General features: G+C 40.2%; 1 protein-coding gene across 6 annotated transcripts in view; it reads right to left on the reverse strand.

The window, feature by feature from the left end:
• Nucleotides 1-668: 668 nt before the first annotated feature.
• The window catches only part of LOC144691802 (dual specificity tyrosine-phosphorylation-regulated kinase 1A), a 92,154-nt gene continuing 70,089 nt past the window's right edge, over nt 669-22,733 (reverse strand). For 5 of the 6 annotated variants that reach the window (XM_078560297.1, XM_078560296.1, XM_078560299.1 and 2 more), the window contains 8 exons: nt 19,371-19,559; nt 15,599-15,746; nt 13,242-13,528; nt 9,889-10,035; nt 8,360-8,539; nt 4,903-5,209; nt 2,739-2,863; nt 669-1,823 (listed from right to left, as the gene is read on the reverse strand). In XM_078560297.1, the coding sequence (XP_078416423.1) occupies nt 1,212-1,823; nt 2,739-2,863; nt 4,903-5,209; nt 8,360-8,539; nt 9,889-10,035; nt 13,242-13,528; nt 15,599-15,746; nt 19,371-19,559 (1,995 nt within the window). In that variant the 3' untranslated portion in view covers nt 669-1,211. The remainder of the gene's footprint in view (nt 1,824-2,738; nt 2,864-4,902; nt 5,210-8,359; nt 8,540-9,888; nt 10,036-13,241; nt 13,529-15,598; nt 15,747-19,370; nt 19,560-22,733) is intronic. The other variant, XM_078560300.1, reaches the window with a different exon arrangement.

Consider the following 22,733-nt stretch of genomic DNA (forward strand, 5'->3'; position numbering starts at 1 on the left):
CAGGAGTTGTCTTTGCGCAGAAGTAGTTGTCGTGCTGAAGGAAAAGCAATTTAGGGTGGGGTGGGTGAGGGAGAGAAAAAAGTCCAAGAAAGGACAGTTATAGTTATTCCAGCAAATTGAGATTGCTACTTCTGTGACCTATAACAGAGGAAGTAACCTTTATGACACACATGACCTCTTCAATCCCTGCAACTGGTGTGGGGCATGGGGAGGGGAAGAAGAGCAAAGAGAGAAAAGATGGGACAGGGTCAGTTTTTTTTTCTCCAACAAAGGCCTCATTAATTACCCATGCTTGCTTTACTTAAAAATTAAGGACTGAAAGTTCAATGACCTCTGCACAATGGCATGTTAAATGATAAAACCTCTTTTAAAACGATTTTTCCATCAATGTCCAAAATCGAAAGGCCAAGGATATCCGACTGCCACTCAGAAAAATGTAAGCAGTAGGCCAAGAATGACCAGATGATTGCCACTCACTGCATCTCAATGACCGGACCAAAATGAACATTCAATTGCTACTCAGAGCCTTTGAATGATTCAACCGATGAGGGCCAAAAAAAAACTCCAAAGTTTCTGTAGGATTAGAACAAGGTTGCTTTACTAACCACCACTCAGCATGCCAGATGTGCTTTTGAAATTTCATTTACAGTGTCCTCTCAGTTCATACACTGCTCTGATGGCAGCAAGCTCCACTTTATCAAGATCTCCTGTTCTGCAGTACATCACAGGACCGTGTTTAGGATGTTCCGGTACTTGGGGACTTTTTTTTAAAGAAAGCTGACACAAAATAGGTCAGGAAAGACTGAAGAGTGTTGATCATTCATAAAAACAATCTGCAGTTCCATTTCTTTTTTTTTTTCCCAGGTGGCTTTTAAACTAATGCTGCTACTTCACCCATGCCAAGGTGTGCTAACACAGGTGGCAGGATGCTGTGAAAGAGAATTGTAGCGTAAGGTGAGGCTACACTTCAGGGTGACCCATAGCATGAAGTGTAAGGTGGTTTCTGGCCATAAATCCAGTCTTAAGCACTTTCACTCCACAGTCCATTAGCAAATTCCTTTTCAATTTAAAAATATAATTAGCTCTGCGCTCTTGACCTGTCCATCCTGTTTCCTTTGTTCCAAAGCAGCACTGTTCTCAATGCACTTTTTTTTTGTTAAAACCCCCACCTTGAAGACACACAAACAAAAACAAACCCCATCTCAATGTAGTCACGAGCTTGCGACGGGACTCTGCTGAACGCAAACACCTACCATCGGAGACTCCTCCCTATCCATTCCTTGCCGCGTTGACAAATGCCCTTCTGTCATGTAATGGGCAGGACCTGCTGTTGCTGAGAACTGGTACACTTGTGGGCCAGGCACTCCCGTCTCTTGGCGGGGATTGGTGTACGTACCCAAATTTATGTCCACAGTGCCATTCTGAGTAAAGTCCAAAGTATTGGCAACGACAGGCCGGTTGTGATAAGCTTGAGAGCCAGAAACAGATGAAGAGGAGGTGGATGAAGAGGAGTTTGAGGAAGACAAGGACGTCATGGAGTGGTGGCTATGTCCCACTTCCATCGAGTCCTGGGCAGCGGAGCCATTTGTTGGGGAGTTATAAGCTCGTGGCCTGTTCCGGGTGCTCATGGCCTGTCCATGGTGATGGTGGTGATGATGGTGGAGGTGGTGATGGGAGCTGTTAGAGTGGTGGTGGTGTGATGCACTCTGCTGTTGGGGAACAATGTGGAACGTTGTCTCTTGAACTGGATGAGTTTCAATCGAGATCTGTGTCGTGGCATCACCAGGCGTCCATCCCAATGCTACAGGGCACTGCTGTCGAACCTACATTTTAAAAATGCACAGTAAAAAGTTAATTATTTCCCATTATATCAAAACTCACAAGTTAACTTTGTAACAAAACATGGATTTTATTTCTTAACTGCATGGTTTTAAAGTATCAGAGGAACTATAATACCCAGTAGATGTCAAGCATAAACAAGTTCTAAATAAATTGGCATTTCATCCTGAAACTAATACTACAATTAATATCCATGTGTTAGCCGTATAATACATACCTGTAAAAGTGTAAATCACAATATGGGTTTGACAAGATCAGATTGGAAAAACAAAGTATTTACCAGCCACAGAAATACAAACAACATGGACAGGTTGCTGTTAATAGCAAAATCAAATATTTCATGTAGTGATGGATCACTAGTGATGGCTTAGAAGAACTTGGGATAGGAATATAGTTGTATGTAAACCATGCATGAATGGGCAAAAAAAAAATCACGTATCTTTGAAACAGTAAGGACAAAATTAAAAGCTCTGAATCACATTCCTTTACACACTAGAATTAATGAAATAAGAGACTGCAGACTATTTCCCTCAGTGTTCCTACCCCTGCACAACACCCCCACACCCCACCCACCTCACTTTAAGGCTGCTTGCCTCTACAAATCCTTCTTTGGCTTAGAAGTTGTGGCTGCTAGCTTTTCCATGGTCACTTTTGTTAATGTCATTGTGCCATTTGATGGAAAGCATGCTTACTATGGATGATACAGGTGTTAATTTTATTTCTCATTGAAATACAGCATGTTGTTGGTCTGGAAAATTTCCATCAAACAGCATGTAGGGACTGACAAAACCAATCACATGTGGCTGACAGAATTAAGTGTCAGACATCGTTGAACTCAAACCTGCAACCACAGGGATGTGAAAGGAGCACTGGAGACTTTTTTCAAACACAGAGCTCACCTGTGGGCTGTGTGTCTCGCAGTCCATGGCCTGGACAGCTCCGCTGTAATGCCCACCACTATGCCGATGCTGATGCGTTGGGTCTGACCTTGCCCTTCCACTATTACTTGTCCCAGAAGAGCCACCTGTTAAATATGAGCATTAGTATGGGTTTCATTAAAAACAGAACACAAAAACAAAGTATTACTTGTGTGGTGTGCGATGGGGTTGGACGGCAGGATTGGAGAAGGTGGTTGGGTTGGGGGGGTGGAATGGAAGGAGGAGGGCGGGAGTGGAAGTTGAGGGCAGGGTGGAGGGGGAGTGGAAGTTCAGGGCGGGGGGGAGGAGTGGAAAAGGAGGGTGGAATGGAAGTTGGAGGGTGGACGGGGGAGAGAATGGAAGTTGGAGGGTGGTCAGAGGAGGAGTGGAAGTTGTGGGTGGGGGGGAGGAGTGGAAGAGGGTGAGAAGATAGAGGGAAAGAAAAAGGGGGAAATCATGTCAGTGTGTTGGAATGCCAAATCAACTGAAATTGTGTATATCCTTTAAATGTACAGCAACATTAAGCGAAACACTGCAAGCTGTCCATTAAAATACTGTTAATATATTAGCTTTGGATTTGTATCCATAAGTGTTGAGTACTAGACAAAATACTCAACGGTAAGCAGGTGCATTTACTGTTTTAGCATGTCACGTGTTCACAGATTAAACACAGGGCAATGCACAATTTGCAATGAGTTACAAAGCAGTAACACAAAAAGAGACAGACTTGACGTCATTAACCACAAGAATGATGCTCAGTTTGTTCATTCTTATTTCTACACAAAAATATGTCACTGGTTTGGAATAGATTCAAGTGTGCATATGCACATTTAATATGCAAAAAACAAGTTAAAAGGAGAATGCAAGTCTATGCGGAAGTTAAACTATTCCAAATATTTCCCCATTTTATTTGGAGAACGTATGGCCTGGTGTCCTAGCACAGTTGGAGATCAGGCCTAAAAGATTTCCTGCTGATCAGATAATCTATATTTAAAGAACAAAAATTAAAACTAAAATTTTATCTGTGTGCATCCATCCAGTGCAAAGAAACACCAAACAAAGAAGCACCTGTCTTTCCAGATTTGCACTCACTGAGCATTTTTTTTTGCCTCCTCCCATCTGGATATGGTACAGTTCAGTAGGAGAGGGATTAAAGTAGCAAAACTGGAACTTCAAATTTAATAATGCTATCAGAGAATATTGTAGCCTGGACTTACTGGGACATTCCTGGCAGAGGCCCTGACATTTCTCAGTATTGGAACATACACAACTTCCAAACAGCACTATGATTCCTTTAAGAGCTAGCAAATTATATAACTGAGCAAATGTTGCTTTCGTATCCCACATGTATGCTTTTGCTCATTGGAAAAAGCAAATTTTATCAGAATATATTCATGACATTGCCTGTATACATTTGAGAAACTACCCTTTTATATGAAAAAAGGTAATTCTCAAATTTGGGAATGCTATTAATCAGATATGCTTGACTACTTGCCCTTATTTGCTGAAATTTGGCATTTATGTGGAAATGGAAACTTTACATATGTACTTTAACATCTTACTAATTAGGCTGGAATCTGCAGCTTAATCTTAAATTTCTCATCTGCGCAAGTTGTGTGCATTTGTTCTTTGCTTTCATAAAACGTCAAATAACCTTACAAAATCCACTTCTTGAGTTAGAAAAATTGTTCACATTCATTTTGGAAACAGGATACAATGCTACACAAACTTAAAACATTTCCTCTTATTAAGATTAACAGGTCAAAGCACAAAGGAGGTTTGCACAAACTGTACAAAAAGTGTCTCAATCTGACAAACCAACAATCTCACTCAAAAGATTATCTGGGAAATGCACCCAGGTTTAATCTTTAAAAAAACACATCACACACTGTCCAGGTAATATTCAAAAAATAATCAATTGAGTTATAGGTACTCTTCTGAACTAAGCAATCTACATTTGGTATCTGACCGCTTCCACATTCAATAATGGATCTGAAAAGTGAGACAAAATATTCATTCTCCAGCGCTAATGTCCTCACCTTAAAAAGTCATCCAATAATGATCATTCTTTCAAGCAATTAAAGATTGTCTGTAAAGCAAACACTGAAGTAGTTTACAATCTATAATATTTTTTGTAGACGTATACCTGAGCTCGAAGATGTGCTAGAAGAGGTGCCTGTAGACTGCGACTGTTCCATGGCAGGACTTGTTGATACACTATTACTTGTGTTTGTCCCTTCATCTGCTGTCTTTTTGAAAAAGCTGTGTTGCAGTGCATAATAGGGGGCTATCCGGGTCTTAGGGTCATAGTCCAGCATCCTCAGAATCAGGTCCTTAAACTTCAGGTAATCCGCTACAGTGTGGCCCGATTCTCCAGCTCGCCGTCCACCAGGACCACCGGTTTCTACTCCGAGGATATTGTGAAGTTTCCGGCTTCCGGGTGGTTTATATTCCTATAATAAAATTTATTGATTACGATAAATCCTTCTTCACTAATTGAAACAATGCAATGGGACAGATAATTTATCATATACAATATATATTCATACATCAATGGAAGCTGAATTCTGGAGGGCTTTAGCAAGTCATCAGCACCTCAATCAGAATTAAACTTAATTATGGACCATGCAACAAACTTCATGTTCCAACATGTGACGAATGATGGATTTATAATTGTAATCATACATTTGGCACGTTTCAGTTTTGCACCATGCTGTTCACAAGGCGGCAACAAAAGTCAAGTAATTGCCAATACAGAGGAAGGAGGATTTTAGGAATAAAAAGCTGAAAATCTTCTTGTCACACTGGACCACTCTTATACTTTCAACAGTTGACTATACAACAGTACAGGCAGAAGTCTAAAAGCAGATCGCAGGCTAAGATTGCAGCCATGTTGGTGTACAGACAGAAAAAACCTGACTCAAGTATAAATGATAACTTCAAGGGTCCTATCAATTAGGGAAATGTAATACATTTTCACTTTCCATTGCTGGTTTGTTTCTCTGAATATCAGTTCTCTATCCATACATAAAAGCATTTTGAAAACAAACTCATTGGGTTAAAACAATGTAAAAAGGAATCTCGCTGTGGGAGGGAAAATATAGAAGCATTTCTCTCTTCCGTATATTGCTCGATGAAAATAACAAATGCTAGGAAGTGTTTTTTTCAGCAACTCAAAAGTACTAAAAGATCAGTTTTTGCTCTGCTGAATTTTTTTCTCACTTGTTTGTTCATTGAATGTGGACGTTGTTGGCTAGGCCAGCATTTATTGCCCACCCCTAATTGCCCTTGAGAAGGTGAGCTGCCTTCTTGAACCGCTACAATCCATGTGGTGTACGAACACCCAGGGTGCATTAGGAAGGGAGTTCCAGGATTTTGGCAGCGAAATAACAGTGATATCGTTCCAAGTCAGGGTGGTGTGTGGCTTGCAGGGCAACTTACAGATGGTAGGGTTCCCATGCATACAACACCCATGTCCTTCTAGGCGGAGGTCGTCACAGGTTTGGAAGGAGCCTTGGTGAGTTATTGCAGTTGGTACACACTGCTGCCACTGTGCCTTGGTGGTGGAGGGAGTGAATGTTGAAGATGGTGGCTGGGGTGCCAAACAGGCTTTGTCCTGGATGGTGTTGAGTTTCTTCAGTGTTGTTGGAGCTGCACTTATCCAGGCAAGTGGAAAGTATTTCATCATACTCCTATAGATGGTAGACAGGCTTTGGGGAGGGGGTCAGGAGGCACGTTATTTGCCATAGAATTCCCAGCCTGACTTGCTTTTGTAGCCACAGTATTTATATTGCTGGTCCAGTTCAGTTTCTGGACAATGGTAACCCCCTAGGATATTGGTTGTGGGGATTCAGCAATGGTAATGCCATTGGATGTCAAGTGAAGATGGTTATATTCGCTCTTGTTGGAGATGGTCAATGTCTGGCACTTGTGTGGCATGAATGTTACTTGCCATGCAACTCTTGTAACATTTAAGTAGTATTTAGATACGCACTTGCGTTGTCATAGCCTCCAGGGCTATGGACGAAGCGCTGGAAAATGGGATTAGTGTAGTCAGATTTTTGTTGACCTGCGCGGACACGATGGGCCGAATGGCCTCCTTCTGTGCTGTAGACGTCTATGAGTCTATATCAGCCCAAGCATGAATACTGTCCAGGTCTTGCTGCAATTGGACACGGTGCTGACGTTTCTAAAACAGCAGCTAAGCCATGATAAATACTATGAGAGTTATCCATCGTTAGGCTGCATAAGTAAACAGAGTACATTTTCCTGGTTTATAGTCAATCAGGCAAAATCTCCAGTAGACTACCCAGTCAATCAGGCAAAATCTTCCTTAGACTATAGCAAGTTTAACTAGATTTTTCCCAATCAGCAATGATCGTTGCTTTAATCATTACTTCTCCCTTTCTCTTAGAAAAACCACTACATAGTGGGAGAAAATTTTCTTCCAGTAATGTTCGCTTTGAAGTATTCACAAGTAGTCATCATATCATTAACATTTATGAAAAGTAAGTGTAAGACTACAGCTGAACTACAATCAGTGTAAAGGTCCTGCTGCAGCCATAGCTACAGTCAGATGTCACAATTTATACAAAAACCAGGATAACTGGCATTAAGTTAAGCTGGCCTGCTACTGGCTGCAGTCAATTTCTCAAGAACAGCCTTATTTAGATATTTTCAGCAGGTTGCTTGTAAAATTCCTGCCAGCATCCAAGAGCTCACCATAGGAGGGCGAACAGCAGAAAATTGCCAATGTTGCAGGCACTTGAGTAGCCACAAAGAACAACACCATTTTTCAAGCTAGAGTTTCAGTTTCAGATTTCATGCATTCAATATAAACACCAACCTTATCATTTGCATTTTGTGCATGCATTCCCTCCTCTAGTATACCAATATTACTAACATGAGCATTGCTAAGGAAATAGTGGCAAAAATCATGACAATCACTCTGCCATTGCCATTTATTTTTGTACTTAGCGGGCACTTCACATAAGCATCACGTAGTCAGTTATAAACTGGGCAGACACCCAGTGGTACAAGTCTCCATCACACTGCCATCTCTAAAGCAGGGCAAAAGCGAGGAAAATATGACATATAAGTTTCAATAGATCTCTAAACTTAGTCCACAAAAATGTGCATTTTAATCAGCTGCCAGAAAAATAACTCACTTCATCAGGATTGTAATCCTTAGTGTGCAGTTTAACATTCAAGTTTAAAAAAAAACATGGCTGTGATTGAAGCTAGGGGTTAGTTGATAACCATCTGAGTATTATATAAAATATCTTAGTCGTTAATCAATTTCACTGTCCATGTGCAAATTAGCAAACTTGCCAGGAAACAAAAATGCTCATCTTACTAAAATAAATTTAGGAACCATATATAATGAAGTTAAACACTAACATTCACTTAACTTGCACTATAAATTTTTGGATCTTTTGTTAAACCAGTTCTGGAAGCGTCATTAACTTCATGATCACTATTAATAATTCAGTTCACTGCACCATCCTCACGAAAGGATGCAAGTGTTGTAAAGAAAAATTAAAAACTCCAGTAGCTACTGCATATAACTATAAATAATATTTCAAATAAGTTCAAGTCCTTACTGTGTTTCCAATTTTTTTTATGTTACTCTTGATATTCACCCTCTTGCCATCTTTGGTCTTCTTCACTGTCCATGAGGCATCAGGCAATTTCTCAAAGAATTTCCTTGCTTTGGGAGCCTGATCTAAAATGTGAGATGGGGGGATTCCCAGAACTTCTACAATTTTATTCATCTGGTCCACCTAAGGAGCAATTGTAAAGAACAGGAATGGTAAAATCAACAAACGTAAATCAGGTCACACATGAGCAAGCTACAGATCTACTGAAATAAAGTCTTAGCTTTTCTTTGATAGATTAAGATAAGACAACATGCCTTCACTTGACCGGGAGAAGATAAATTATGGTCCTCCGTGGATAGTGCATATACATAATACTTTGTGAACATGCCAGTGAAAATACTAAATTAATCTCAGGAACCTTGTCTTCATTTCTAAACATTAAGCTGAAGTGGAATTACAGAGTTAGTGCTGGGCATAAATTTATATCCATTCAACATTTTGCCAAACCAAACTAAATACAGATTTATAATGCCCCCAACATGAGCGCACATATTTACAAACTTCTAACCAGATACTGAGCTTTCTCACAAAAGTTTAGTTGCACATGAATACCTGGGTAAACCTTTTATTTTATAGTGGGGCTAAGTGATGAATGAAAAACTAAAATCCAACAAAAATGAGCAGAAAAAGGTCCATTTTGCTTAATCGCAACATTATTAAGGTACACCAAAGCATTAACTGCAATTTTAACTCCCACCCAATGTTCAATTCTCCAACATTTTAACAATTATGATTATTAACAATTATTTTTAAATAATTTTAAATAGTCCCATTACAAAATAAAAGGGCAATTTCTTAACAGTTCACAATAATATTGTCCTTTGTATTTGTACAGAATTGGTACATATTTTGATTTTTTTTGTCCTTCCAGTCACAATTACTACTGAACTTATTTATAATGAAAAGTCATTTTTTCCAAAACACATCATGAGTGACACGGTGATTAGTTATTACTTCAGCGTTCCAAGTCAAGGGTTTTGGCCTTCAAGTACCTATGGAATATGCCAAGATGAAAAGTACCCTTAAGTACATCTTTTATCAATTACAGTAGAAGCAAATGAATGATTTCAAAAGGAAATTGGATGGACACCCAAGGGAAATAAACTTGCAGGGCTACAGGATAGAGCAGGGGAATGGGACTGACTGGATTGCTCAACAGAAAGCCTGCATGGGCTCGATGAGCTGACTGTCCTCTTTCTATGCTATTATCACTTCTGCTCATCATATGTGAGGAATCACGTAGGTTTAAGACATATTGTAAGGTCATTGCATAGTAGTAAGGAAGCAACAGTCTTTACAACTATCAAGGAATTATACTTTGAAATAAAATACACAGCATTTTACACATTATATCAGTGAATTTGGATCTTCTAAACTTTTCACACCACAGACCACACCCAGTATTTGCCTTTCCAGCAGTTGGACTATCTGTTCCAGTTAACAATCCAAATTTGTTATAGAACTTCTCCTACCTCATTAGCTCCACTGAACAGTGGCTCTCCAGTATGCATTTCCACCAGAATACAACCTAGTGACCACATGTCAATAGCTAGGTCATAGGGCATTCCCAGCAACACCTCCGGTGAACGGTAAAAACGACTCTGAATATACTGATATATCTATAATATAAAAGTACCAGTTAATACTGGAGCTACTGAAAGTCATTACAATTCATTACTTGTTACCTTTTTTGAGGCTTTGTAGCAGTTTGGTACAACTAAGTGGCTTGCTAGGCTATTTCAGAGGGCATTTAAGAGTCAATCACATTGCTGTGGGCCTGGAGTCACATGCAGGCCAGACCAGGTAAGGACGGCAGATTTCCTTCTCCGAAGGACATTTGTGAACCATCAACAATCGACAGTGGTTTCAAGGTCATCATTCGACTTTTACTGAATTCAAATTCCACCATCTGCCGTGGCAGGATTTGAACTCCAGAGCATTACTCATCCAGTGACAATACCAGTATGCCATCACCTCTCCAGAACTCCCTTCTGATAGCATTGTGGGTGTACCTACACCACATGGGCTGAAGCGTTCAAGATGGCAGCTCACCACCACCATCTTCCCAAGGGCAATTAGGAATGGGCAAAAAATGCTGGCCCAGCCAGCAAAGCCCACATCCCATTAATAAAAAAATCACTGTCAAAACTGCGTACAGCTTCTTGTTCAAAATTGAGCATCATTTAAAATCAAGTCATCTCTTCTCATCAATCAGAAGAATATTTCTTCACATCTACCCAAGAGATAAATGTGAGCAAAAATGGTAGGAAAAAAGCGGTTTAATTTTGCACAAGTTAAAAACAGGATGGAAAATGAATCATTTGCAGTGTTAATTTTTGTCAGTGATTCGTGACACTTGACATTCAGAATTGAACCTAAAAACAAAATAAAAGCTTCATTTTATGTAACAAACTTCAACTAGTACAAGGTTCCGTGAAACATTTAAACTAACATTTCAACCTTTTACTATGAACAAAATTGTCCTCAGTCTTTCCATATGTACTGATGTAAAGTGTGTCAACAATGTTTGCTTTAATACTGCTGAACATTTAAGACAACAATGCTGTAGCAACAGGGTAACCAAGAAATAAAGTATTTTCTCAGACTTGAACATTTTTATACTAGGAAATGTCTCATACTGATTGAAATACAAATACATTTTAAATACCTTACCAATTGTTTGTCTTAATCAAGAGTTTACATTTCTGGCAAAGGATACAATTTATAATCAAGACCATTCACTAACTGCTGCCATACAATTGCATCAACACCCCTAACTATGTTAAACTAAATATGCTCTCCCCGCTGCATTAATCTCCCCCATCTTCCGAGCTCACTTTGTTCAGCCACTCAATCAACATAATATACCTGATAAAAGCAAAATACTGCAGATGCTGGAAATCTGAAATAAAAAACAGAAGATGTTGGAAAAACTCAGCGGGTCCGACAGCATCTGTGGAGAGACAAACAGAGTTAATGTTTCGAGTCCGTATGACCCTTCTTCAGAGCATTTGTAATTGTATGGCAGCAATTCGTGAATGGTCTTGATTATAAACTATATCCTTTGCGAGAAATGCTCTGAAGAAGGGTCATATGGACTCAAAACGTTAATTCTGTTTCTCTCTCCACAGGTGTTGTCAGACCTGCTGAATTTTTCCAGCATTTTCTGGTTTTACCCCAGACCTGATGTCAGGTTCTGACCACCCAACTTCACCTCATGGCCATCCAATTCTCTCTCACCCGGCAGTTCCCACCTTCTTCAGAACTACTGCCATCGATTCTCTCAAAACCTATTTTAAACTCTTCCAATCACTGCTCCATTTCAAACATTTCCTCTTTCTCCAGTCACTTAGCATGTGCCTTGAAATTATGCTCATACCTCTTCCTCTGCTCCTCAGTCATATTCCTTTCAATTTGCATCGTCTCACCCACAGGATTATGATTGCACCAGTTAAAATCACAAACATTATCTCATGTGACTGGAACCATGATTCCCTGTCTCTTCGGATCCTCCTTGATTTCTGGATCACCTTCAACAGTTGACCACTCCACTCTCCTTCAATGTTGATCCTCTATATCCTATGTCCAGGGCACTGCTCTCTCTCCTAGTTCCATTTACAATCGAATCAATGCAGGCCCTATTTTGAGATCAATGGCTTCTCCTCTGATTACGCAGGTAACTCTGCTATACACCAATGGTCCATCCTTTGCCCCATCATCTTCACAGTATACATGATTTTCCTATGGCACTATTACCTGGAAGTAAAGTCAGTTTCCACATTTATGAGGACAACATCTAAATCTATCTTTCTCCCTTCCCCATTGATCCAAATTGCCTCACTGATATCAAGACCTGGATGAACCAGAATTTCCTCCAGCTGAAAGACAGAAAATGTGAAGCCATGTTCTATGGTCCGGTGATGCTGAGATACTGATGTGAGCAAACAACCAACCCAGATGCCATCTCAAACAGTTAGGAAGCACAGTACCATGATATCCTGCTCAAAGTTTAGCTTCCTCCCCTACACTTTCACTATTATCAAAGTCATTTTCACCTCCACAACATTATTCGCCTCTGCCCCATTTCTCCTGTTTTATCAAAACCAGTCAACCCAAGGCTCAACTTCTATGCCCGTCTACCTCCACAAGCTTTAACTCATCCAACACATGAGCTAATATACTCATCCACAATAATTGCATGCTACCATATCCATCCTTCCCAAGCTAACAGACTCCCCTTCAGCAATTCTCACTTTCCTTTTTAAAACTACTCATAGCCGTTCCCCTCTCTCTTTCTTGGTGATTGACCTTGCCTTTACATAGTTACATGCTCTTTAATCCTCTATCAGGCTTAGCTCGCTTTCTCAGCTCTGTAAATGGCAGCTACCATATTCCTGCCCTCTGAAATACTCCTCTCTGCCCTCACTTTAAAAAAACCTCAAAATTCTGCACATTGATTGTGGCCTTGATTTCCAATCATAATCTCTCTATCCCTCATGTTGGTGACAACTATGTTCCTTTCTCCTGCGACTCCTAAGTAAAAGGGACTTGAGACTTCATTCATGATGCGCACATACAAACCCAAATTTTTAAACTTTGAGGATTGTAAAAACAATAACAATCATTTTTGTATCTAGTGTTTCAGAAAAAATGAAATCATGTTCTTTGGGCTGGAGGAAGATTGAAATATTATCTTACACAACCTAAGAGCACAAATAGGAGTGGCAACTCTTACTGATATGCAATTACTTTCTAAAAGCAAATTCTTCCCTGCTGTATTTTCCAAACTTTTTAAAAAAAATATCATTAAAGCAATAACACGTACCCTCTGTCCAAGTTGACAGGAGCTGCCGAAGTCAACTATTTTGATAGCACTCCTTTTGGGATTACACAGCAATATATTTTCAGGTTTTAGGTCGCAATGGATAATGCTGAGCTCTGGTGTAGCGAGGAAGAGCAGAGCTGTGCACATCTGCTGTGCAAATTTCCGTGTAAGGTTCAAGGAAACGCCACGAAAATTGGTGTTGCGCAGCAAGTCATACAAGTTGTAGGACAGCATCTCAAAGACAAGGCAGAGGTGGTTTCGAAACATAAAGTGTCGTTTCAGATGAACTGTAGAGGAGGAAATAAAGTGCAGTGTATGTTTAAGTGTATTGTTCGTGCAACTATTACAAAACAAAATAATTAAGTATTAGTCAATTACTGGCCATCAGTAGCTATTACATGCATGTTCCATATACATGTGCATTGGGAAGAATTTATACAAGATTTTGCTTTATCGAAGTTAACAAATAAACTATTTCGCCTACTGAAAGGTCATTGACCTGAAACATGAACCGTTTCTCTCCACACATGCTGAGTATTTCCAAAATTTACTGTCCTTATTTCACTAACTCTTCATGTTTCCAATGAGGACAGCTCCCACTCAGGCTAATGCAGTGAATTGCGTAGATCAAGTACTTTATATTTGACAATATAGTGTTGGAAATTTTATTTTCTATTTTGCATCTATATTCAGAAATAATCTATACAGTGTTAATTATAAAGGTATACACAACAATAAAATTAGGAAAAGAACGGTCACAAAATATTTCCTAGAAGCATGCATGTCAATCCAGGGCTTTGAAAAGCATTAAAAATTACAAATGCAATGTGTGGAGTGAACAATTAATTACATCTCACTTAAGCTAAAAAGAAACATGTTACCAAAATATCCAAGCTTAAAGCACTAGTCAGAACAATTGTGTGCAAGTTGAATGAAACCCAGCATCTGCCAGCCTACAAAGGTCCATCATTGCTCAGGTCCATCACAGCTAGAGACCAGGCTTGAAAAGCTGCTTCAAATATTAATTTCTATAACACACAGGGAAAGATTTCTCCACACATTCAGGTCGAAAGTGTTCTTTGCACTATACGGTATTACATTGTACTTTACTTTCATATCAGCCTGGGGATGTGACTTTTTTTGCAAAGGTTTCCCAGCATGCCTTTTTTGGACATGATGTCTCAGTCTAATCAGACAAGGTCACCTATTAAATTTGGTAGAACATTAAAGTTTTGACAAACTTATTTCTGAAAATGTGGGTTTGAGAAACGGTTTTACTGACAGGATGCCAAGGCCACACGTCAAAGATATTTAGGTATAAATTCACTTTTAGTCTTAAACAGCAGCAAGCCCACCATTTAAAGAAAAATGTTCTCACCTTACACTAACACTGAGGTAAACAATATTGTAATAAGGTTACTTAAACACTTAATATATTGCCATAAACTTAAAACAAAACACTTCTCCTTGCCAGATTATTCCAGTAATCCTCATTTTTTCTTACCTTATCTCAATTACTTGAACTTCACTTTCATCTTATTCAATCTAACTAAATCTACCCAACTTTGCAAAAATGGGCACATTTTCTTCTTTCCTCTGGCTCCTGCCATACATCTATGGTGGAAACAACATCCAAGAAGTTGTTTCCAACTGGTTGATGTCTTTGAAGCTGTTTCCAGTCAGTCAAACGCCAAAAGTGAAAAGATTAATGTGGCCATGGAAAGAATGGCTGCAAAAGCAACTCAGAATCTAAAAGGATTGTTGGTTTTAGAGGAACATCCAAAAGGGAAGCTATTAACATTGCATCTGTTAAATGGTGCAATTTGTTCAAATTTGCCTTTACAATTTGATTTGGGCTTTGGCTATTTGTGAAGTTGGAAGTGAGAGAGATCTGCAAGACAAGCTTCCAGAAACCTGTATGAATGAAGTCTAAGTCTGAAATTTGGAAAGAATTAAGATAGGAACTTATAGGAAACAACAACTTGAGTCAATTTTAAACTGCATTAGATAAACTAGTGTTTACTATTGTTATTCTTGTATATACAAGATTTCTTCACATTAATTGGCAAGTAACTTAAGGTGAGCTAAGTAAAAAGGCACTAATTTTAAAAGTGACTATTAAATGGAATACAGATCAAAAACGAAACATCATGTAGTATCTCAGCAACTAAATCTAGAAGTCATCATAAAATTTAATCCATTAGTAATTTTCAAGTGAGTTCAGAATAACTACAAACGCTGTATGAGTAACCCAAACAGAGGGAACTAAAATTTTGAATTGCAGTTATCCATGCAGTGTACAATATACATAACAGAATAACTGCCAATAAATTTAAAGCAAAAGAGTCAGCCATTACCTATGTAGTACTTCATCTCAGTATCATGTTTGTTCATCAGCTCAAGCAGTCGAACCTCAATCTGTGCCTGATTTAGGAACGCCTTCTTGTTTTTTATGATCTTTATTGCTACCCACTCCTGTTCCACACGGTCATATGCTTTGACAACCTATAAGCAAGAGAGAAGGGTTATCAAACTTTACATAGAAATGTGCTTGCAGAAAATAATGCCCTTCACATTAATGATCTGACTAAACACAAGGGAATTGCAAATGAAACAAAATTCAATCTAATACCAGATTCATTGACAAGACTAAATTTTGTACATATCATTTGACTTTATACTATACATGTAGATGAATAATGATGGCTTGCACTGAATTATTTCTGAAATATGCTTCCCTCCACTCCCGACAGTTTTTTTTGTTGGCTATAAAAATGAAGAATAATCTTCTATTTTGGTAGTACAGAACTTGAGTATTGAACAGTGCTGAATGGTTGGCAAATGGGCTCTGATTGGTAGAGACGTTGCCATGGAGAATGCATCAGTGATGGTGACTGACAGTTAACTGCCAAGCATAGTTTGAAATTTCAACCAGGCAGCCAATGCTTGGCAGTTAACTGTCAGTTGCTATCACTGATGCACTCTTCGCCCAGTATAAACTGCTGTTTTCCCCTTACATTGTTATTCTTGTGAAATGTCCTGATGAGTGCAAGACAAAAAGCTTTAATATGTCTCTTTTTTCAGCAATAATCCTTGCTTTTTCAAATAGATCACATAATATTCCACAAGAAGCCAACAGTGATGCTTGGCTGTACCCATCCCAGGTAAGTAAGCATTCATTTTTGAGATTTGTGGATGCCAACCAAATAGCTACTATCTGAAGGATGTTAAAATGGCTATTATTAACTTGTCACTTCAAACATAGTTGTTCAAATTAGAGCTTGCAGTTTCACCAAAGTTATTGCAGCACTGCAAAGTAGTGCAAAAGGAGCTCCTCTTAATTCGACAAAATACATAACCAAAACCTTTTGATGGGCACAAAGTAGTCACCTTTGTTCAACAGGGATGAAACTTCTGAACTTATTTTCTGATTAGAGTTATAACAAATACTCAACATAACTTCTTCTCATCGCCAATAGTCTCTCATTCTCAAGTGAAACAGAGAATAGAGCTGATGATATAGTGAACATGCAAAACCTACATACCTCATGTCAACAACTTAGTCTAAAGAAATTTCTCCTAATTCTTCCTCTATCTCTTTCTGCTAATTATTTCAAATCTATGACCCAATACCAGCGGAAACAGTTTCTCCCCATATGCACTATTAAAATACTGCAAATTTTGAATAGGTCCCTTAACCTTCTCTGCTCAAAGAACACGTCCAAATTTTCCAATTTTGTCAAGTATTAAAATCCCTTATCCCTGGCATCAAACTTGAAAAAAATCCTCTGTACCCTTTCCAGGGACTGGACACTGTTCCTAAAATATTGTGCCCATAGCAATACTACAGTTGAAGCCTAACCAGAGATTTGCAAAGATTTAGCATGACTTCCTTATTTTATTGTATTCATTGTCCCAACTTAGAAAGACAAGTACCCCACATGGTTTTGAACTGCCCTATCAGCTTGTCATCTTCAAGGATTTGTGAATGCACATCTTGTAAAGTGTGTTCACCGAGTGATACCTTGGTAAAACGAATGACTAAATTTAACAAGCTCTTGTTACCAAATGTTCAGCATTCAACAAAATTTTGATACAGGGGAAGAGAGATCCCAGGTATGAAAGCCTCAACTCCCTTCCTCAGGCCTGAGAGTGCATGCTGGATGTTGAATTGGAAGTAAAAGCAGGGCGGAAAAAAGCAACAGGTTCAGGTTAATTGTGCCCTACTTTTTAGTGGTTCATGACCCACTTTTGAAACAGCATATGCCAAGTGTTTTTAAAATCTAAACAAGTAAAACCACAGAAACATCACAGAAGAGTAACTGAATCCACACTAATGATAAGTTACAATTGTCGAAGAAGTTAAAAGCTGATGATATGAAAGCACCTTACAGTACCATACTGAGGGGGGAATGGAGCATCATAATGATAATTTTAAACTGGAATCCAGACTTAAGGGATATTAGACCATTGGCATTAGGAAGCCTGAGATCTTGTAGAGAATCAAAGATGATTATTTTTCCCGCCTTATTTTCAGTTACTTAGTTGTCATGGTCTTTTCCATCCAGACAGTATTGCAGCAGCCTGATGCAATAAAGTAGATCTTGCATGTAGAAATAGTGTAGAAAGTTTGCAATCTGAGAAAGGTCATTACCATTTGAACTAACATTCCTACATTTTCATTGCAGATGTCACATGGGCAACAAAGAGCATACTGTAATGGGAGTTCAGACAGAAAGTAATCACCAATTTGATTTAAATAGGAGACAGAGGTGAAATGGAAAGTTATTCCCACTCGTCATTTTGATAAAGATCAGCACAAAAAATTGCAACCACCAGGAACAGGATGATTAGCAGTGTGAAAAAGTCAACCTATGCCTAGTGGATACAATTTATAACCTTCTGGTTAGTTGAACAAGCATTTGACAGAGTGTGGCATCAAGGAGCCCAAGCAAAACTGAAGTCAAAGGAATTGGGGGGCAACTCCCCACTGGCTGGAGTCATATGTAGCAAAATGGAAGGTGGCTGTGGTTGTAGGACAGCAATAATCTCTGTCCCAGGGCAACACTGCAGGAGTTCCTCAGAACAGTGTCCAAGGCTCAACCATCTTCAGTTATTTCAGCAATGACCTTTCCTCCATCATAAGGTTAGAAGTGGGAATGTTCACAGATATCACACAATGTTCAGCACCATTTACGACTCCTCAGATGCTGAAGCAGTCTCAATACATATGTAGCAAAACCTAGACAATACTTAGGCTTGGGCTGATAAGTGGCAAGTAACATTCGTGCTACTCAAGTGCCAGGCAATAACCATCTACAACAAGAGAGAATCTAACCCTCGCCCTTCGATATTCAACGATATAACCAACGCTGAATACCCCACTATCAACATCCTGGGGGGTGAGCATTGACACAAAACTGAACTTGACTAGCCATATAAATACTGTAGCAAAAGAGTAGGTCAGAGGCTGGGAATTCTGTGGAGAATAACTCACCTCCTGGCCCCCCAAAGCCTGTCTACCATCTACAAAGGCACAAGTCAGGAGTATGTTGGAATACTTTCCACTTGCGTGGATGAGTGCAGCTCCAACAACACTCAACAAGCTTGACACCATCCAGCACAAAGCAGCCCGCTTGATTGGAACCCCATCCACAAACATTCACTCTCTCCACCCCCATGCACAGTGGCAGCAGTGTGCACCATCTACAAGATGCACTGCAGCAACTCACATTGACATCACCTTCCAAACCTATGATCGCTACCGCTTCGAAGGACAAGGGCAGCAGATGCATGGGCTCACCACCACCTGCAAGTTCCCATCCAAGTCACACACCATCCTGACTTGAAACTATATTGCTGTTCCTTCACTGTCGCCGGGTCAAAATCCTGAAATTCCCTTCCTAACAACACTGTGGGTGTACCTACAACACACGGACTGCAGCAGTTCAAGAAAGCAGCACAGCACCACCTTCTCAAAGGCAATTAAGGATGGGCAATAAATGCTGGTGTGGCTAGTGAGGCCCACATCCTATGAACGAATAAAAAAACCCAAGCACAGTGAAATTATTTTCTCACTGTGAAAACAATCTGAACGGCCATTAGTTCACATATAAAACCAATGCTCACCTGTCCAAAGGACCCTTTTCCAATTAAGGAGTCAATTTCATAACGGTCCATCCACTTCTCACCATTTTTTACAATGTAGTCATAGTTGTCATCATCATAACCATCATTATATACTTTTCTTTCCTTTTTATGACTTGAATCATCTCCTTGGCCTTGTTGGTGCCGCCTTTTCTTTTTTGCATAGTACACCTGAAATACAGAAAATAAAAACCACTTGATCAAATAGTGTTTACATCGTCTATACCCAAGTCTAAGTCATTGGCTTGTTAAAGAGAAATATCCAACAATGACCAACACCAAGGTGTGTAGAAGTTGATTTGATACACTGGCCATTTCTTTTGTGAAGAAGTTTCCAGCAAGATAACTTGTGTCAAGTCACTGAGCAAACAATAAATTGTGGGAGTGATTTCAAGCAAATATTGAGCCTGAACTTCCACAGAAGGGCAATCAGCATCAAATTGCCGCTCCGTGCCCAATTACACATCAAACTCTGCTTGGTCCAATCTCACCCAATCTTCTGACTCAGGCTGGTAAGATCCAGGCAGTGCAGCAGTCCTTGAGGCCCAGCATCGAAGTGCAGGAGAGTCGAAGGGAAGGAGACCATGCCCTCTTTTTTATGGTACCAGGACGTTTTTTTTTTCTTTTGGGGGGCAGTTGGAGGTTGAGGAGTCAGAAGTCAGGGGAGTGGGAGGTCAGGCGGTGTCGGAGGTTGGGGGACCGGAGCTGGGGGATGGTGGTGGTGTCAGGCCCCAGGGTGGGTAGGTAGGTGATGGGCCTCAGGGGAGGCGGGCTGGAGGGTGGAGGAGGGGGACAAGCGAGAGACTCCTAGGGGGGGTCCAGTGGGTGAGGGAGTCTTGTGGGAGTCAGTTTGGGTCTAAACAGTAGTAACCCAGAAGTTAGAAGTGGTTTTAATTCTTCTGTTTTCTGAGTAACTATTGGTATAACCCAGTCAGGGCCATCCGAACTTTACGATTTAAATCACATTTTCAGATGGGTCCCAGTGCAGGGCTATTGCCTGGGGGGGGGCGCGATTTGCACTTCTGGGCAATTGCCGTGTAAACCTTACCTGTGAACTTCCAAAGGGGAATCTCCAGTGCTTCTTTGGGGTACTCCATCAATCCGACACCGGAGAGATCGGAAGATACGGCCCAATAAACTGAACCTTTAGATACGATTTCCACCATAGAATGACAGAAATGGGGATGCGCACCATTTCAAAATTATATTTATGTTTTAACAATATAAGTTTTGAGGCGATCAGGGATTTTTAAAATGTAAATCTTGCCTGGCATGTCTGTTAAGTCTTTGTTTTTAGGTCAAGCCACTTTCATGTTACATGTTGACAAATTTAAGCTGATGTCTGTTAACTGCTTTCTGAAGGGTTTTCTATTGTCTTCTAGTTTTGTATATGCATGGATAAATATACAGACATGGTCTGAGGCATGGATCAGAGCTAGAAAGGATAGATATACTTTGCCGAAATTAAGGACAAAATGCTGACAAACCCAGATCTTCACAAAATTAGTTTGCTTCTTCAGACAATGTATGAAAGCTTGCATTATGAGAAGGGAACAAGGCATTTTCAGTAAGGCATCATCATCAGGTGATATCCCCTTGTCTCAAAATACAAACAGTATTTCCTTGGTGTGTTTCTATAAAGTATCACAAACATTTACTGCACAAGAAAATAGCTCATGCTGCTGGTTGTATGTATTAGGACTGGCCAACGAACAGGAAGTAGTGTCTGGATAAACGGGTCATTTTCAGGTTAGCAAACTGACACTAGCAGGGTGCCGAGGGATTAATGCTGGGGCCTCAACTACTTACAATCTATATCAATGACTTGGATGAAGCGACCAGTTTGTGAAGAGGATACAAAGAGCATCCCCTCTGCAGAGGGTTTTTTTTTAAAAATTCATTCATGGGATGTGGGCGTCACTGGCAAGGCTAGCACTTATTGCCCATCCGGAATTGCCCTCGAGAAAGTGGCGGTGAGCTGCCTTCATGAAATGCTGCAGTTCATGTGATGGTACATCCACAGTGCTGTTAGGGAGCGAGTTCCAGGATTTTGACCCAGCAACAGTGAAGGGACGGCAATATATTTCCAAGTCAGGATAGTGAGTGGCTTGGAAGGGAACTTCGAGGTGGTGGTGTCCCCAAGTGTCTGCTACTCTTGTCCTCCTAGATGGTAGTGGTCGTACGTTTGCAAGGTGCTGTCTAAGGAAGCTTGGAGAGTTCCTGCAGTGCATCTTTGTAAATGGTACACACTGCTGCCACTGAGAGTCGGTGGTGGAGGGAGTGCCAATCAAGTGAGCTGCTGCACTGTCCTGGATGGTGTCGACGTCCTGAGTGCTGTTGGAGCTGTACTCATCCAGGCAAGTGGAGAGGATTCCACCACACTCCGGACTTGTGCCTTACATTTGGTGGACAGGCTTTGTGGAGTCAGGTGAGTTACTCACCACAGGATTCCTAGCCTCTGACCTGCTTTTGTACCCACAGTATTTATATGGCTATTTCAGTTCAGTTTCTGGTCAATGGTCATTGCCTGATACTTGTGTGACACAAATGTTACTTGCCACTCGTCAGCCCAATCCTGGATATTGTCCTGATAAGTGCATTTGGACATGGACTGCTTCAGTATCTAGGGAGTCGTGAATGGTGCTGAACACTGTGCAATCATCAGTGAATATCCCCATTCCTGACTTTATGATGGAAGGAAGGTTATTGATGAAGCAGCTGAAGATGGCTGGGCCGAGAAAATTAACCACAGGAACTCCTGGAACTGAGATAACTGACCTCCAACAACCACAACAATCTTTCTGTGTGCTAGGTAGGTTAAGTGAGTGGGCAAAAATTTGGCAGATGGAGCATAATGTGGGAAAATATTTGGCTGCCCACTTCGACAGGAAGAATAGAAAAACAGGATATTATTTAAAAGGAGAGAGACTACAGAATTCTGCAGTACCGAGGTATTTGAGTGCCCTCATGCATGAACCACAAGTAGTTAGCATTCAGGCCCAGCAAGTAATTAGGAAGACAAGTGGAATATTGGCCTTTATTGTGAGGATGGAGTATAAAAATAGGGAAGTCTTGCTACAATTGTACAGGGCATTGATGAGACCACACCTAGAGTAGTGTGTACGGTTTTGGTCTCCTAAAGAAGGGACACACGTGCACTTTGGTCTCAAGAAGGGAGACATATTGGATGGAGATATGTATTGGAGAGTTTACAGGACATTCGCTAACTTGATTCCTGAGATGAAGAGGTTGTTTTATGGGGAAAGGTTGAGCAGGTTGGGCCTATGCTCATTGGAGTTTAGAAGAACAAGAGGTCACTTATTGAAACAATATAAAATTCTAAGG

This window comes from Cetorhinus maximus, chromosome 16 (assembly GCF_964194155.1).
Source record: "Cetorhinus maximus chromosome 16, sCetMax3.hap1.1, whole genome shotgun sequence".
In the NCBI taxonomy this organism is placed as follows: Eukaryota; Metazoa; Chordata; class Chondrichthyes; order Lamniformes; family Cetorhinidae; genus Cetorhinus; species Cetorhinus maximus.